Source organism: Lichenostomus cassidix, chromosome 1, assembly GCF_008360975.1.
Source record: "Lichenostomus cassidix isolate B80296 chromosome 1, HeHo_3.0, whole genome shotgun sequence".
NCBI lineage: Eukaryota > Metazoa > Chordata > Aves > Passeriformes > Meliphagidae > Lichenostomus > Lichenostomus cassidix.
This window is the reverse complement of record NC_139479.1, coordinates 69,265,162-69,283,160: the sequence shown is the minus strand read 5'-3', so window position 1 is coordinate 69,283,160 and position 17,999 is coordinate 69,265,162. Positions and strand designations below refer to the sequence as shown.

At 37.9% G+C, this 17,999-nt stretch overlaps 1 protein-coding gene and 1 long non-coding RNA gene across 4 annotated transcripts in view; one reads left to right on the top strand and one right to left on the bottom strand.

The window, feature by feature from the left end:
- Positions 1-17,999, top strand: part of CDK8 (cyclin dependent kinase 8) — a 75,482-nt gene that overhangs the window by 30,822 nt on the left and 26,661 nt on the right. For all 3 annotated transcript variants that reach the window (XM_085062675.1, XM_085062666.1, XM_085062656.1), the window contains exons 3-4: positions 3,816-3,926; positions 6,959-7,099. In XM_085062675.1, the coding sequence (XP_084918801.1) occupies positions 3,816-3,926; positions 6,959-7,099 (252 nt within the window). The remainder of the gene's footprint in view (positions 1-3,815; positions 3,927-6,958; positions 7,100-17,999) is intronic.
- LOC146444859 (uncharacterized) lies at positions 1,426-2,674 on the bottom strand. The gene is made up of 3 exons (XR_014850850.1): positions 2,553-2,674; positions 2,275-2,391; positions 1,426-1,610 (listed from the first exon to the last, which is right to left on the bottom strand). It is a non-coding gene; the product is annotated as an uncharacterized LOC146444859 (long non-coding RNA).

Sequence of the window (17,999 nt, the reverse complement as noted above, 5' to 3'; positions counted from 1 at the left end):
AATTATTGTTAGTGCAAGAAAAGATTGGCCTTAGTCATGCTACAGTTTTCCTGGCTCCCTTAGTGCTGCTGTTGGTTATTTAACAACATCCTCTTTTACTTCACTTTGTCCTTGTTCATTAAGCAATCTCACAGTTTTATGCATTGTTGGTACACTTTGATTTACTGTCCCTCAGCCGCCCCATGGCTGTGGAATGAGTATTTCTTCATTTCAAGAGGGAGATGGAGGGACCTTAGTCCCTTGCATACAGGGATGCTGTTTGCCTTGATGGATTTTGAACAATATGAAAGCAAACGCAAGACCAGCCAGGGACAACATGGGCTTCTAATGCTTAAGTCAAAACAGATGTATTGGCATCTTCTTCATTTGCTGATTTCTGAAGGTCTGTTTGGTCTCCCTTCTTTATAAGGTGGTACCTAGACTAACTAGGTCTAAGAGACCTAGTTAAGAGAAACTTTTCTGGTTGGGGAAATAGTTATGAACCATCATGTGAAGGCAATTTACCGAGAGCCAAACACATCATTTTTGTCTGCTTTCTCTTTGTGTTTTACAGAACTGAGGTAGGATAGAAGCAGTTAGATAACAAAGTCATTAGGCCAAAAAATAGCCTTTATCATTAGCAGGCATCATGCTGATAGTCAAAGCATGTTTCTTGCAGTCTACTCTGTCTGAACTATCTTTGTTTGAATGCTGTCAGCTGCTGGACACAAGTCAAGTCATCTGGTAGGAAAGGCATGTGGTTTATGGGCTAGAAAGGCCTGGTTCATGGAGACTGGGTTTGCTGAAAATGCTCTTTATAGCCCATGTGATGTGTTATCATATGCATGACGTCTTTCTGCCCTTCAGACAGAGTTTGCATTTGTCACTGTGAGTGTTTCAACTTTTCCAAGACAGTGATTCAGGAATCATCTGTCACCACTGCAGCAATCATTTCTTTATTCTGATGGTTTTACTGATGTATGTTAGCCATCCTATTCACTGCGTTGCTTGTGGATGGCTTTGACTGAATCCAAGAGGTTTTTTAAGCAGATTGGAAGTATGTGGATTAAATAGTTATTCAGCACAAAAGGCAAAGGCAGAAACCAGCAAGAATGATAAACTGAGTACATAGATGCACTAACAGTAACAGCTGCTGTCAGTGGCAGTAACAAAGGCCAGAACTCCTAAACATGGGTGATGGGCTACAAAAGGAACTTCTCAGGTATCTTTTTGGAGAGTGTCAGCTGGGAATTCATAACTGATGAAAGGGAAAGCAGGTTGCTGTGGATTTTTTAGGAGGAGAGTGGAGATTTGGGGTATTTGAGAGGACTGTTGGGATGTTTCGAGGGAAAGTAAAAGGCAGGAAGGGGAGTCAAGGTGGATTGGAGAGGAAAAAAGCAAGGAATGCTGTGAATCTCAAAGTCTGCAGTATTGACTACCTCTAGAACAAACAAGGGAGAATTCTGTCTGTTGCCTTGCTATACAGACAGGGAATCCTTCTGCTGCATCACTTAAAAGTTTCTCATCTTTTTGTCATGTTCTGGACCAGCTTTGGTGATAGGTTCTCTGTGTGCTCTTCAAGCTGAATCATATTCGATGTGAAGAGGTTGGATTTTTTTAGGTGATAGCTGCTACCTGGGGAATAAGGAGTAGGACAGACCTTATATGGGATCAGAAAGGACAAAAGGGAACATGACATTATTTTTTTAGAGCTCTGACTAGTATCTGCATCTTTCATCAAGGAATAGTTTATTATATCAGTACAGATGTGTCCATGAGGCCACAATAAATGTAATATTTTGGTATGGACAGATAGTTGTAGGCTTGTCATGTAATCTTCTGGTACAGTTAGTTAAAATTTTTAACATAAATTTAATATGTGAATTTATGCTGATTACAGAAAAAAACCATTCAGTTACAAGGACTGGCACAGTGTATGCTTAAACCCTGTAACCTCATTCACAATTGAGAGGCTGGTCTTTGATGTTGTTCTGTGCCTGTCTGGCATGCAGTTAATCTTCTCCACATCAGCCTGTATGGTGGAGTGTGTTGGATTTATGACTAAAGCAGTGTTGATAAGCCATCAGTGCTTTGGCTATTGCTGATAGTGTTCAGGCTTTCTCTGTTTACCACTTCTGCCCCTCCTCCCTTTGGAGAGAGACTTGGCTTGGAGACTGGCTGGGCATCAGTTTTGTGGGAAGGTGTGCGTGATTGCCTTTGCATTGCTTCTGTTGTTCTGTTGTGGGTGTGGTTTAATTCCTCTTTCCTTCACTTACTAAACTGTCTTATGCTTACTCCCAAATTTTCTTGCTTTTTTTGTTTTTCCGTTCATGTCTGACTGAGAGGGGTGAGCAAATGGCTGTGTGGAGTTTAGCTGCTGGCTGGGGTTAAATTACCACAGGTGGTCCCCACCTGTAATTGATAAAGTATTGCAAATAAGCATTTCTTGGTTTCTCCCATGCTGATCTTATGCTTTGTAGGAATTACAGGCATTTAAAGAATTTCATGCTTCTTGTGGATCCTGCCCTCAAGTGCCTCAATGTAATGCTTTTACAAATCTTGAAGGGTTTTACCATGCTGAAAGTCTGCAGCCTTCTGCATTGATTTCTATTGTTGCTTTGTCTCCTCTCCTCCTCTACTCTGTCTCTCTGTTTGATCTCACACTTGAAGTAAAAGCTCTGTGGGTTAGAGGTCCTTTTGCTCAAGAAATGCCACAGTCCTGTGCCACACTGAAGACTGGTCAGTGAGTCATAATGGCAGTTTATCTCAAATGAAATAGGAAAGAAGGAAACAAACACACAGATGAATGCTTCCATTTTACTATCTCAGTAGCAGCTAAAATTTTACCATGTATGACCAAGGTATCAATAGAAAGGAATGAATTCTTTTGTTTCCTTTGTTATGTACTGGAAAAATTATATTTTATTGAAACTAGATTGTCTCAGAAGTAAATTCTGTATTCAAATAGTTTAATTTGCTTGACTTTTTTTTTAAGAAAAAGCTCTAGTCATTTCTTTTAATAAAAAATGTCATCATTTTTGGCACAGTGAACTGGCCAGAATTTGCCTAGTCTTGGGTATGTCTTCCTTTCGGTGGGTTAAAACTCCAGTTTCTGAAGCAACTGAGCTGGTTTAATGGCTCCCTGCTGCTGAAAGAGGTTCTAGTTGTGTGGCTTTGCTAGGGCTACCTCTGCTGTTAGTACCGTGATTTATTTCAGCTCAAGTGCTCAGTACCAGATTACCTTTCACCAGCATTTGTGCAGACAGAATAGTGGGTGCTGTTTTATGGGTGGCTTCTGTGAAAGTACTAACTGGTGTAATCTGTGCTGTGACAAGGAGTTGGAGCCTCTTCTGTAGAAAGTGGTGACCTTGTAGATGAGCAGAGTCCACCTTACAAACCACATCTTGGTTTAGCTGACTGTATTGACAGGCTCTACACAAGCCATCCCATTCAGTCTCCGATGACTGCAACAAAAAAGCAGCATTTTCAGATAATTGGGAGTGAGGAGAAAAAAGGGTACCCCAAATGGGACTGTTGAAGATTACAGCCTATGTGAAAGGGCAGATGCCACAGCTGTCCGTTTGCAGTCATCTTGGTCCTGGATAATAGTGATGTTTACATAGACTTCAGCTTTTAGAAAATGAGTAGGAAGCGAATGCCCTCAGGGGGTTATGATCCACTTTCAACTTCGGCTTGAAACTGATGACTGGTTCTTTCATGAAAAAAAAAAAAAGCGGTTTTCTGTGGCTTGCAGATTTCTACTTTGTTGTTTGTGGTGTAAGAATCTCAGCTCTGGATGTGTGGATATAACTGTTGCGGACTTTTCTCTTTTGCAGTTGCTGCGGGAGCTCAAGCATCCAAATGTCATTTCTCTGCAAAAGGTGTTCCTTTCTCATGCTGACAGGAAAGTGTGGCTTCTCTTTGACTACGCTGAACATGACCTCTGGGTAAGGTGAAATATTTGTAGGTACTGGGCTTAGTTTTAGCTGTAGCAAAGGGACAAGGTCAGGAGAGACACAGCATTTTTAAGCACAGTATACTGTGCTTACTCCATGATTGCTGGAAGCATTTTCAGTACTAAAAGAAAAGCAATAGAAAGATGTTAAGTAAACACACTACACAGTTAACCTGTGATCTCTTTAAGAAGATAAAAGTCTGCAATCAGCTCTCAGTAGCTAGAAGTCTGCTTAAATAAATGATGCATTTATTACAGCTAAAGTAGGGTGCAGGAAAATGTAATTGATTATGCAAGTGAATTCCCTTTGAAAAATGATGAACTTATTTTCTGAATAGGACAGTTTAGAGTTTTAGTTACATTGATTGTCATCCTTGAATACATAAAATGTGAGTAGTGCCACTGTATGTTTAATTTATACATTTTGTGGGAAGAACTTGTACTCATCTTGGCTGCAGAAATTCTATGTATTTGGGAGGGAAACTGTTTATTCTTAATTGCAAGATACAACTTAAAAATTTTGACCTGTTGGAGGCAAAGTAAACTTAGGATATATACTATACTCCTCTGTTAACTCAATATTTGTGAGCTTAATATACATTTGGAATACTTTAAAAGATAAAGTAACATGGTAAAAAATTAGAAATTCAGCCTTGACTTCTCTGAAAAAAGGTGTTTGCCTCAAATTAATTCTGACATACATTTTGAGCATTGCTCTCAATGCTCCAAATACTAACCTTAAAAGATGCTAAGATGCATATCAAAGGATGCAACAGAAACAATTTGGAATGAGATGGAAATTTTTGAATGTGAGAGTTAAGCAGTATGAATCATAAGTTGTTTTTTCATCAGCATGCCACTTAGCACAAACCAAATTAATTTCTTTGGAAAATGATGTTTCTTGTAGTTGGGAATTACTCAGTAGCATTTGCCTAAAAACTAGTTTGCTTTCCACTAAGCTAAATCAAAGATATTTCTCACAGTTAAATGTCTTGGAAGTTCTGATACTTGGTATTGAGATTTTGTTACCAAAAGAAAAGTAGAGACAAAAAAGGTACCAAACAGCTGAAATACTGAGACCTTCTAAAGGCTGATAAACAGAAACAACAACATTCTGTGGAAATGGAGTAAAGTTGCTTTGTTTTGTTTTTATTTTAATATGAAGGAAAAATAAGAGCACTCCGTTTTTCACCGCTCCCCTGTATTTATGATATTATAAACTACGGAAGTTTAGGAATGTTTGAAGGGTTTTTTTGTTACAAAATATGCTACAAGGCTCCATATTTGTTAGGATATTGCGACTATGACCTGTCCATGTTTGTATTCATACATTTTTGCATTGCTTCATGCTTAACCTAAGTCACCACAGAAGTGTTTCTGTTAATGAAACGCTGGTTTGTACATAAGTAACTTAGGAATGACCCTCAATTTTGACATTTTTGCCTACATGCATGTATCTGTACGAGCTCCCCAGCTGTGCCAGCTCCCGGTTGTTCACTGTATCTGGATGTGAGAAACTTAGTTGCAGTGACTGGGCTGGCTCTGTGCCCCAGAGCTGGCTATGGATCAAGTCTTCCAGCACTGTGTGTATGTACCACAGCAGGTCTCAAGTAAGGCTGGGAAAGATAACACAGAGTGTATTAGAGCAGGAACAAAAAAAGTCTAGGACCACCATCTGTTTTTTCTGCCTGTCTCTGAAGATTCACTTCTCTCTGTCCTCTGTGTGAAAATAACATTTGTTTTGGAGTTGGTGGAAGTGGGAAGTGAAAGGAGGTGAAACTTGTGGATACTTGTGCGTGTGATGCTTGGCTGATAGTGCAGGGACTGTCACCTTTTCATCAATGTTTCTTTGCTCTGTGCATCTCCATTTTTACCATTGTCAGGGCAGAAATGTGCCTGTTCCTCACAGGAAAGCCAAGCTTGCTTTCTGAAGCAAAGGAGGGCAAGCTGTTTGGAGCTGGGCTGCAGCAGGAGAGGAAAGGCAGTTTCCCAAAGGGTGTTTAGTAGTTGGGTTAGCTGGTTGGCACCTGGAATAAGAGGGGTCATGAGCGTAGGAAGAGCACATGATAGAAGTTTGGTGCCAGGTGTTGGATAGACAAAATCTGGGCTGTTTTCATGATCACACAAATGTGAGCCATTACAGAGGAAAAGTGTGAATACCTTAAGAAGTTTGTTCTAGAAATTGCCTCTGTCTTTGAAGGAGGCAAGCACAGAAATGGTTACCATGACTGTAGCACACCTTGCTGTTGAACTTAGTGACACCTGGGACTCAAGTGCTAAGACAACACATCCTTTTGGGCTCCTCCTTGTTGCCAAACATCACTGCTTTTGTATATGCTTAGAATTGCTAAAGGGTTTTTTTTTTCTGTGTCTGACTTGGTGGCTGACTTTCAGATGGACAGATTTATAGATTTGATCTGTCAGCAGCTTCTGTTTTGAGAGTACTATGCTATAAGGGTATAGTAAACAAACAAGGAATAAATCTGGGCTTCTGATTTAAATGTACAAACTTTCCAGTACAGTTTGCAAAATATTTCAACTTGACGTTGGGTCTTGGATATTACAGGCATTATTAATGTAGGAGAAAATCTAAAAGTAAAAGAATGTAGGAGGTAATACACTTGTAATTCTGTGATTTGATATACAGGATATCAGCCTATCATAACAAAAAGACTCCCCAAACAAAAATGTGTCTAAAACCTTCAAGATCAGTGATCTGCAAGGAAATTTGCTTTGATGGTCATATTGGTGTTGTATCCCTCATACTCTACAGGGCTTTGCTGCCTGTTGGGGTTAGACCACAGCAAAAACTGATTTCATTTTTGAGAGATTGCTTTGGGACAGTGATCACTTTACCTAGTACAGTATTAATTTTTTAGTTCTTAAGGCATGTGTTTCTAGTTTGGAAAACAAACCATGAAAGATTGGTAAAACTCTTAAGAAGTCTGTGCAAGGAATTGATGGCAATCTTCTTGTGTAAACATTGCACTTATTTTATTTTCATTTCTTTTTTCCCCTTTGCAGCATATAATCAAGTTTCACAGGGCTTCTAAAGCAAACAAGAAACCAGTTCAGTTACCTCGGGGAATGGTGAAGTCGCTGTTATATCAGATCCTAGATGGTATTCACTACCTGCATGCTAACTGGGTGTTGCACAGGGATTTGGTAAGTGGATCTGCAATGGGTTTTAGCACTGGGATGATGATTAGGGGCAAGGGGGGTTTTTTTGGTTTTTTTTTTAAATGAAAAACCATTGGGAAACAAAAACCTTTGTGCTCAGAGCATGTACTAATAAAAATACATTTTTATACTGCAGACAGACTGCCTTAATTAGTAGAGTGAATTCTAAAAGCTGGCTGTGATCTGATATGCTTACGTGAGAGCAAGTGTATCAGATGGCTGGTTTTGTTTTTTGATTTTCTAAATAAACTATTTTAAATGGGTTTATTTAAGTAACAGGCCATTGAGGTACAAAAAATGCCTCTAGTGGTATCACTGCAGGCAAGATAAATGACTAAATACGGCTTTGGTGTAGGTGGGGGAGAGGATGATTGGCTGTAAGAACTGCTGAAAAAAAGATTTTTTTTTTTTCCCCTGAAATAATCAGTTTAATGTAGGAAAGTATGTTTAGAAAGCCATTATTTTCTCTTAATGTTTATAATCTACCAGCAATATAGCCATGCCAAGATTTGATGATTTCTGCAAGTAAACTAATGTTTGTCCAAACTACAATGTAAGGAAAACATTTTGAACCTGAGTTAGTGTCTTTAACCAGCAAATTCTTTTCAATGGTGAATCTCACCTATCCTTATATATTTGCCTTCAAAATATTCCCACAGCTAACTGGTCTTTTATCTGTTTCCTTGAAATTGGGTCATTTTCCTGATCCATTGGTCTGCAGCTCTTCTTTGACAGCATTCTTTCTTTTGGTTTACTTCTGAGTGTACCACCTAGATATGATACTCTCATGCACAAATGAAATCTCAGTAATTACAAGTATCATTAGTTTGACCTTTCGTTCCTTTGAGTCAGTATTACCAGTGCTATTCTGTCTTAGGTGAAATAAGTCTGGCTTCGTTACTACTCTTCCAGAGTCACTTTGTCTTTGAAATAGCTTTAATAGTGTTCCTGGAAATGTGGTCAAGGAGTAGTTATTTGTCATCTATTTTCATGCCTGATAAATGCTTTTACAGAATGTCAGTTTCTCCATTTAAACTGAAGGAAAAAGGTTTGCCTCTGATAAATAGCATTTTCAGAACTGAAATACAAGGAAACTTTGCTTTATTGCAGTGATTGTATGGATGGTTTTAATGAACAAAAGCCACTGAGGGGAAAAAATCAAAAAGATTCTGGTGGCTTTGTCATGACTCATGACGTAGTGGAGCAAAACATAATGTAGGAATACGTAGTGCATGTTATTACTTAGACAACTGTTACATTTTTAAGAAGCATACAGGAAGCTAATGAATTGTCATCAAGAATCTAAATTTTTCTGATGTTTTACTTTCTACAGTTTCAGAAAATTTATGAACTTGAAATTGTGCTTTAAAGAAAACCATGCTGTTGTTAACTGGATGGCTCAGGAGATTGGTAATTTGTTACAGAGCCTTTCACATCTAGGTCTGTAGCTCAAACACAGTTTAAGTTGGCAACTGCAAAAAAAAAAACTACTGCCATCTTATTTTCTGTGAAATGAGTTGGTGGTCTCAGTCCAGCATGAAGTTTTCTTCCAGCAGAAAATCCACCATCGCAATTGGCTGTTTTTTTGAAAATCTGAGGAAGAGATCAAAAGCTTGAGGCAGAGACTGAGAGGTCTTCCCACCGGAGCCTTGTCAAGCTGTGTTGGTGAGAATCCTGTAAGAGCTGTGCAGGGGCTTCCTGTGCCACCTTATCCATGGAAACCTTTGGACATGTCTTTTTGAAACTGTCCAGTTGGAGCTGAATTCAGAAGGTACATGTTTCCTGCAGGTCAAAAGACAGAATTGCACCTGCCAGTGCTTGCTTTCTTTTATCTGGGTCTGGAAGTAACCTGAGTAACAGAAGGGATTCTACCTAGTATTTTGCCTGGGAGAGAAAGGGGCCTGTTGGTTAAACTTGAGAACTGGGACCTCGCTAACACGTATATTCTGGTTCAAAGCAGAGTAACTGACATTAATGCTTAGATGTGATTTTTCTATTCCAGGACACCTGTAATGTTATTCTTCAGGAATATCAGTGTTAAATCATCAATTTTAACTCCAGATTGGATGGCTGGACAGATTTACTATGTTTTCCTACAGTGCCTTTAAAACTATAGGTATTGCTGTAGTTTCTAGATGTTTTATGTTTTCCTGAATTTGGATACACACACAGAGCTGCTTAAGTAACATGCTTGCTTTCATGACATATACTAACTTTTACAAGAGTGGTGGTGCTTGGGGGTGGTAGGAGGCTAGAGAGTATAGTACTTGGCAGAAAAATCTGTTATTCTCTCATAGGATGAGGATTTTTTTAATGTGTATGAACTATCTATATCATTATCTTCTGTCTAAGTGCAGTTTTCTGGTTTGGGGTTGGTTTTCCGTTGATAGGGTTTTTTGGTAGTTTTTTTAAGATGTCTTAGTGACATCTTTTAGGTAGGTAATTTTTTGGAGGTTTTTTTATATTTTGACTTCTCTAACCAGAAACAAAATATGACATAAAGCAAGTCCCTTCTTGATAGCATCTACAAGCAAGGCAGTAAAATTTAGTGGCTATTAAAGTCACATGAACTTAGACTGAAATTTGTCTTCACGGTGTTGGAATCAAAGAATCTCAACTCATATAAGGTTTGTATGAAGTGACTATATTCTCTGTGAAATACTAAAATCTGTAGGAAGATAATAATTGTCTGTTGTGGGTTTTGTAGTTATGGTGTCTTTTTTAAAGGAAATGCATACAAATCTTCACAGTAACTTAAATACTTATGTCTGTTTGTTTTTCTTTCACTGGGTGTATGAAAGCCAATTCACCATTTCCATCAGAGCAAGGGAGGTGTTGATTGTATTTACCTTTGAATACTGCCTTGGATACTACTGTGCTTGAGTAGTTAGCTTTTCCATAAGTCTTTGAAACATAGCCATAAAATTTTTCAACAATTAAGTGCCAACCCTTTTAAAATTTCTTATTTGACTTGCATATTCTTCAGCTTTTTCAAATTTCATGGCTGAGAGCAGTTGAAAGCAGATTGTTTATTCACGCTCTGACTGTAGCAGGAAGGAAATAAGAACACTTCATATAATTACCACAAAGTGCATCAATTATAGTTTTAATAATATTTTGAATTTAGTTATCAAGCATGCTTGAAACATACTGCATTTTGCTGACTTCTTTTCTGAGTATTTTTTCGACTTTATAATATGCAGCTATTGGACTTCTTCCTTTTCTCAAAGTTCTTACTCCACACTATAAATAAGCATAAGCAGAAGATTTGCCATAGATCTGTTTTCATCAATATGCAACCTCAACATCAAGGGAAAAGAGAAGATGTACTTCACAGCATGCTTGGAAGGTTTTTTTGAGTATTGGGCTCAAAATAGAGGTCCTTTTGCATGGTACAGTAACTTTTAAGCCATGCCTGTTAGCATTTGAAAGTGCGTCTCTATTTAATTTTTTTTGTAGTAGTCCTGTCTACATAGTCAGGATCCAGTCTCAGGTAAGAGATGAGACCCATCCACTGCTTCTGTGTGGTGACAGTAAGTAAGATTAGTCTTCAATTCACATTAATAATGGAATTGGCACCTAGGCTATTTAAAATACTTCCATTGTGCATCAGTGCGTAAAAGCATACCACCACCACCCCCCAAAAAAAAAACTCAAACAAAAATCCATAGAGGAAATCTCACGTGTCGTGTAGTACTGTAGCTTGGACACTAGGATAAAATTATTTTTATTCCTGAATCTTCAAACTGCATTTCGTGGCCCATTTCTTTGTGCTTGGTATGTGTGGGTGTTGAACAGACAAATTGTCTCTTGGCAAGTGAGGTATGGAAGTGGGTAACAGAGTGCTGGGCTTCTGCTTCCCATTCTTTTCCTCCTATCTCTTGCCAAAGGAATTAACGGTCTCCTAGCCTTTGTCAATAACATCCCTGTCCTAGTTAGTCTGGGGTTGTGTCACTGTTTGTGAGCATTAGCAAACTGGCACTAGTGCAGCCTAGTGGAGGTGTTCCTAGTGTGCAGCTCTGCTAAATGGCTGCTGTGGGACGAGCACTGACTTTTAATAAGCTCTCAGGCAGTCAGGCTTTAATACAGTTGGCACATAGCCTTCTGAGATCTGGGTCTTCCCAAGGATACCTGCTACTAGGTTTGGAATTAGTGAGAACATTAAAGATGTTCTTTTAACAATGAATGAGGAAAAGCTGCTGCCACAGTCTTTTTTTTTTTTTTTTGTAGACAGGATTTTAGTCACTTTCCAGGCTCCATAAGTGAATTACTTAAATGTGTACTTTAGACAAGGTTAAATATATGGAACTTTTACCCTGGCAATTTACCATTTTCCTCATTAGAACTCTATAATCCAGGATGTCTCCCTGTCAATATTTAAGGATTAGTTCAGAAATACAGGAATGTCCTACTTTAGAAATACAGGAATGCCCTTCTGTCTTCCTGTAAAACTTACAATGCTGTGGTAATTTGAAGGAGTGAACCTAAACTCTTGAAAAGAAGAAAGTAGTAATAGTGCACATTTCTAGAAATAAGTTTGCAGCTTTAAAAAGTAGGGTGATTTTCTACTCTAAGTAGATCAACAAGTAGTAGGTGTTATTTCCCAAAAGGTATTATACTGACTTGCTGATGATTTGCTTTCAGAGGAGGAAAAAAAAGCCAGCAATCTAAACCCCATCAGTCTTCTGGCTGTCAGCTGTTATATTTCCCAAGATTCTTGTTTCCAAGAATTTTTTCATTAGGTGTGTGCTTCCATGAGGTCACAAAAGAACAGTGTGTCTGGCAGAACTTTGTTTTCTTGCATATGCTTATAATCACATGCTTTTCTGTGGGTGGTACTTTACTGTAGTTCTAAATATTGTATAGTTAAAATAACATTATCTAGTGCTTCTTAATGCTTGCATATATAGGGAGCATGACTACTCCCTTGTTGCCTTGTTGCCTTTCTGAGCACTTTCTTAATGCATTAGATTAAACTTTCAAACCAGTAAATAATGAAAATATAGAAGATCAAGAGACTGCAGAATTTTAGTATTTGGTGCTCCTGCCAGTGATCTTAAAAAAAAAAAAAAGCAACCAAAAAAAACCCTGAAAAAATAGCCTTTTAGGTTAAACTTTTGACTGAGTAATGTCTATCAGTTTTGTAGAAATGCAGATTTAGAGGTAGAACAGAGCATATTGCTGCAGTGCTGCCAGCCTTCTAGTTAGAAAAGTAGGTAGAGATCTTTGAATTTGCTTAGAGATCTTTGAGTTCACCATAGAGAAGCCTATAGAGATACATAAAATCATGTGCTTCATATTCATATATGCAGATAATTGTGAGACCACTTTTGTTGAAAGGTCACAGCCATCAGCAGAAGTTCCTGAGGGGGAGAAAGCAAATGTCACTCCAGTCTTCAAGGAGGATCTGGGAAATTACATTCCAGTCACTCTCACCTTGATCGCTGGTAAGGTGATGGATCACATCCTCCTGGAAGCCATGTTCAAACATTTGGAAGATATTTAGGTGATTGAGAGTAGTCAGCATGGATTTTTATGAAGGGGAGGTTGTGCTTGGCCCACCTGAAAGCCTTCAATGACTAGCTCGATGGATGGGATAACAGCAGTGGATGTTGCTTACTTTAGTAAGACTTTCAACTCTGCATCCCATCCATCCTTGTAGGCAAGCTAATGAAGCACACACCAGGACATGCACAGTGAAGGGGATTGAGAACTGTCTGAGTTGAAGGGCTCAAAGGATTGGGATCAGTGCCATGAAGTTAAGCTGGATATCAGTCACTGGTGGAGTGTCCCAAGGGCTGATTCTGAGTTGTTTGCTGTTTAACATCATTAGTAACCTGAACAGTGATATGAAGCACATCCTCTACAAGCTGGCAGATGATTTCCAGAGGTGCCTTCTAGCCTCAGCTGTTCTGTGAATGGGTTGTATCTTCACCATTTGATGTATCTTGAAAAATTCAATTACTGCTCTTTCAAGGTCTAAAATCTAGCTCATGACAAATCAAGGGAAGAGATGCCAGGTGCAAGGGGGGCTCTGTGGGAGCAGGTGTAAGATGAATGTAAAAGATCAAATGGTTCCTAAGGAATAAGGAACAATGTGAAGAAAACAGTGAAATACCAAATCTTTGAAGTGAAGCAGGACATTTTTGCAGTCTATCTTGACTGCAGTATGATGAGAGGTATGACATAGTGCCACTTTCTTATCCTGAGGAAAAAGGTGATGTATCCCCGAAAATCTTTTTGGAAGCTGTGTGGTCAAAAAATGAAAGATATACTTCTACTGGATCATCAATTGTTACAGACTTTGGTATGAAACATTTGTGTAATGGCAGTATCTCTAGAAAGGGATAGCCAAGCCTCAAGTTATAAAAAAAATTGTCAATTCCATAGGATTAAAGTCTTACAAAGATTTGTATTTTTAGACCTCTCTTGGATTAGCCCTATATATTTGATTCTTTGCTGAAGGTGCTAAGTACTGAAATCAAATGGAAAATACAAATGAAAATGCAATATTCAGTCTATTCTTCCGCTTGTATTTGGGCCTTCACTGCAAGACTTCCTGCTGATTTTGCAAAATTGGCAATCTTTAAAGATTGTGAAAAGATTTTTTTTTTAATTCATAGGCTGTGTCCCTTCAGGTAGTTTTTGAATGTGAATGTAATCTTTCATAGCTTTTTACAGGTTGGTCATCTTTAACCTTAGGATGTACAAGAAAATGCTAGACCATTTAAAAAGTTTAAAGTCAGAATTGTGAAAGAATAGTACAAACTCCAAGATTTATGTAATATGTGAGATCAACAGATAACACTTGAAAATTTTTATCCAAGAAACTGGTGTTTAGCAGAAATGCTAAACCAGTCCTAAAAGTTATTTGATAATCTTTTACCACACAGTGCTGTTAGATTCCAATTTGTAACAAGATGGAGTGGTGAATAGGGGAACATTTGATGGATATTTTTCTGATTGCAAGTGAAAAGCTTATTTATTTACTTAATTTAAAATGAATGTAGGGGTGCAAGGAAAGGGCAGAAATCCCTATTCCAGGTACACGTTTTTTAAGTCTGCCTTTCTTAGACCACTGCTTTTAGTCAAAGCCCCATTTGCTTGATTGTCAAGTCCAACTCTATCTGTAATTTTTTTGTAGCCTTTCATGATCTTTGGCAGGTGTTTCCAAAAGGTCTAACTATATTAGTGTGTCTGGGGTACTGATTTATGTTTTGTCTGGTGGAACCTAACTTTAGTTTTTTTTCTTTTTAGCTCAGTAATTCTTTTCCATAAACAATTCTTGAAATAATTAATCCTGTGTGGTGATAAAACCTAAGTCGCCCAACCTTCATGTTTAAAACTGGCAGTAATACTGACATTTTTTTTCTCTGTTAATGAATATATCTTGTTTTGAAACTGGAGTAAATACAATCTTTGTCCAAAATTTAAAGGGAAGGTCAAGGTGGAACAGTATATGTATTAAAAGAGGAGCTTTGCTAATTTACCAAGCCAATAATATGACTAAACTTAGGCACAACTACTAAGACACTGTTATTGCCTGGAGGAGGTGCAAGTAAAGTTTCTGAATTTGGCGTTCTGAAATCATTGTAAACTTCTACATGAAGTAAGTACCAACCAGCTGCAGAAAATAAATTGAAAAAGTGAGACTGCTTATTGAGTTGCCACCAGATCTGTTAGGGACAGACAAATACAACACAGATGAGGATTTAGAGACATGAAATTGCGTTACAGGATTATTGATGTTTTAGTGAGATAATTTTGTGTTATCTTCTGCAGAAGTGTCAGACACAAGAAGCAATGGAAGCAGACTATTTTTTTCCTAACGTTTCTACATCATTATACGTAGAATAATTTTAACCAGCAGTGTTGGACCAGTTAAGAGGCAATGAAGACTTGCAAAAAGGAAACTCCAAATTTGAACCCAAAAGTAACTTGTAGTTTTTCTGTGCATGGCAAAAATGCTATAAATATGAAGGCTACAGCTTTTGTTTTCTTTCTCCTCCTTCCCCTGGAGTCCTTCAGGACTAATTTGAATGTTTCAAAACTGGTCTTTATAATCATTTGCATCTTTGCCTTGCAGGATAGGAAATCAATTCAGGCCTTTTCTGTACCTTTGGGATGTTTCTCCTTGTCTGGTGGAATTTATGTTTAATTACAGCACCAGAAATCCATGTGTCCTCATATTGCATGTTGACTTCTAAACCGGAAACAAAGTGGTGCTTTGGAGTTGTAGAAGCCATGCTATCGTTTTGCATATCTACAGTCTCTAGGAAAAAATAGTTTTAAAAATACAAGTTGTGTTGCATGTTTTACAATAAAAAGAAATTATATTGGTCTGTTGATACTGTCTGGTTGCTTAAGGAGACAAAGCTTACCTGGGCATGTTGGTCCTCTGCTGGTTTCCTCAAGTAACCTTTGTATCTGTTAGCAAATTTCAGGTGCATTTGGTAAAAAGATATGGTATCAAAACAGACCGTTTCTTTCAAATGTCATGAAAAGCAGATGTCAAACAGAGGAGGGCATGTGTTCTAGGAGAAATGTATTGATGGTTGAACCAGGGCCAAATGCTGAAATACTTCTGTTACTTTTTTCAAGCCTAGAAATATTTGAACTTTTTAAAATTCCAGGCCTTTAAAGTAAATTGATAACTGAAGTAGAATGATGTAATTTAAGTAATACATTGAGGAATATAATTTGTAGATGCTTAATTATATCTATCTGCATATATATATATATATATAGAGAGAGAGAGAGAGAGAGAGAGATATGCATGTGGGGATGCAAATACATCAGATGATGGGCAGCCTATACTAGATTTCTTTCTCTTCTGTACTTGTAAATGTCTTCTTTTGTTATTAGCCTGGGTGTTTTTCATGTGCTGGCTTTCCAAGATGGCCAGATACCTGATTCTGGTGCTGGAAAGAATAATGGAAGTAATTCCTCACTGTTCAAAGGCAAACTCAGTCATCTGGAGTGCATTGCCATGCAGTAGCTACACTAAATTGGCTGCAGGAACTCTCATATCCATATATGTAAATACAAATAGAGATAACAGTTCTACAGAGGAAAGGCACGCTAGAAACTTCACATCTAATTCTTGCCATAAAGGTGATGAGCTGTACTAGCCAGATGGAAAAAATATCAGCATAACTTGTGGTTCTGAACTGAGAGAAGTATGGAGGAGCACAACCTCTTTGATCACAAATGTACCTTTAAAGTGAGCTTAGTCAATCAAAACTGTGCAGCAGGATTTAGTAAAAACCCTAGGATGTGATTTTAAAATGCACTTTGCATTTTAGTTTTGTTGTATTTTTTACTTCTAAATACCTTGTTAAGGTTGTGGAAAGTTACCACAACAAAAATGCTGTGGAAGATACGGGTAATATGAATACGGGTAATATTAATACGGGTAATAACCATAAGAAGTGTTTTCACTGCAGTCTGCTGTACAAAGAAAATACCATGTTCTGTGTGAATGATCTGTATTCGTGATATAGAGTAAAAAATGACAAGAAAACAGTCCTTTGAGTAACTCTAAATCTGAGCAGTTTTAAAGTAACCTTATGAATAGGAGACACCCCATGTAAAAGCTTGTTCCTTATGAATTCCCAGCTTCATCTGTTTATGTTCTTACTCTGAACATGAGTGACACAAAACCTGGTGCTTGGGGTGTAATTTGAAATACTGTGTTTGTTCTGTGCACAGAAATACTTCAACAGGTAAATACAAGCAAAACCCATGCAACCACTGGAAAGTACATAGTAGTAAATTACACAGGCTTTTCACTTTTGTTATTTTTTCTTAATCCAGAACAGGGAGGAATTAGTACAACTAGGGTGATATGGAAGGGATGAAAGTATTATTTAAAGAGAAAGAGCAACAAAATAGGGCTTTTAAAGAAAATGGCGAGGGTTAACAAAACTGCATGCAAACCACAGAGTAAATAAGGCAATTTTCTGCCTTTGTGTGAAAGTTTTGGGATGTATGAGATTATAGTGCTACTGAATGCCTGTCACCCTATGGAAACTGCTCCAACAAAATTACTGAGCACAAGTAGTACTCAGTGTTTTTATTACGCATTCAAAATCCTTACTTGTGAGGCAGAACTTTGAATTTAAAAGGGAGATGGAATAACACAGTACCTAAAATTCTGTTTCAGGGCATGCTCTCCTCATGCATTTGATCCTGCTTTGATGTGTCCATAGCATCCAGAGTCATCCTAACCTATGGACAGGGTAATCACTGCTGGTAGCGAAACCCGCAGGAAATACGTTTCTTCAAGACTGTTCATTTTAATATATTAAGTTTGTTATTACACTTTTGAACGATGTGTTAATGGTATTTGACATGGTAGATTTCCCTGCTATAGTAATATTTTTGCCTGGAATATCCACCTTTCCTTGCTGGGAGGTTTAGTAGAGAAAGTCACACCCTGCAGCTTGTCCTGACATACATCTTTAGGGGCTGAAAGAGTTGGCCTGAAAAGTGCAGTTAATTTTTTAAAATTCAATTTTAATTCTGTTCCAGTGAAAGTGAGAAAAGTCTGTGTATTAGGCAGTGCACAAGCCTTTAATAAGTTACATTGCCCCAAGTTGGCAGTAATTGAGTGACAGCAGTGAAAGGAAATTTTTGGAGTGTGTTCAGAGCATATAAATGTAATAGTGAGACCAACAGCTTTCATCAGGCTGAAACAGAGATAAAATATGTTTGATGGTAACTAGCAGAAGGCCCCCTTGGCACAGTTACAACATCCCTCTATTTTCTATCCTATCCAAATACTTCCCGTACTTTAAAAATTTTTGGACATGTGTGCTTTGATAATTTAGGGTTTTGTTTTTGTTTGGCTGTTACTGGTAATTCTAATGGCTCCTAGTTTTAA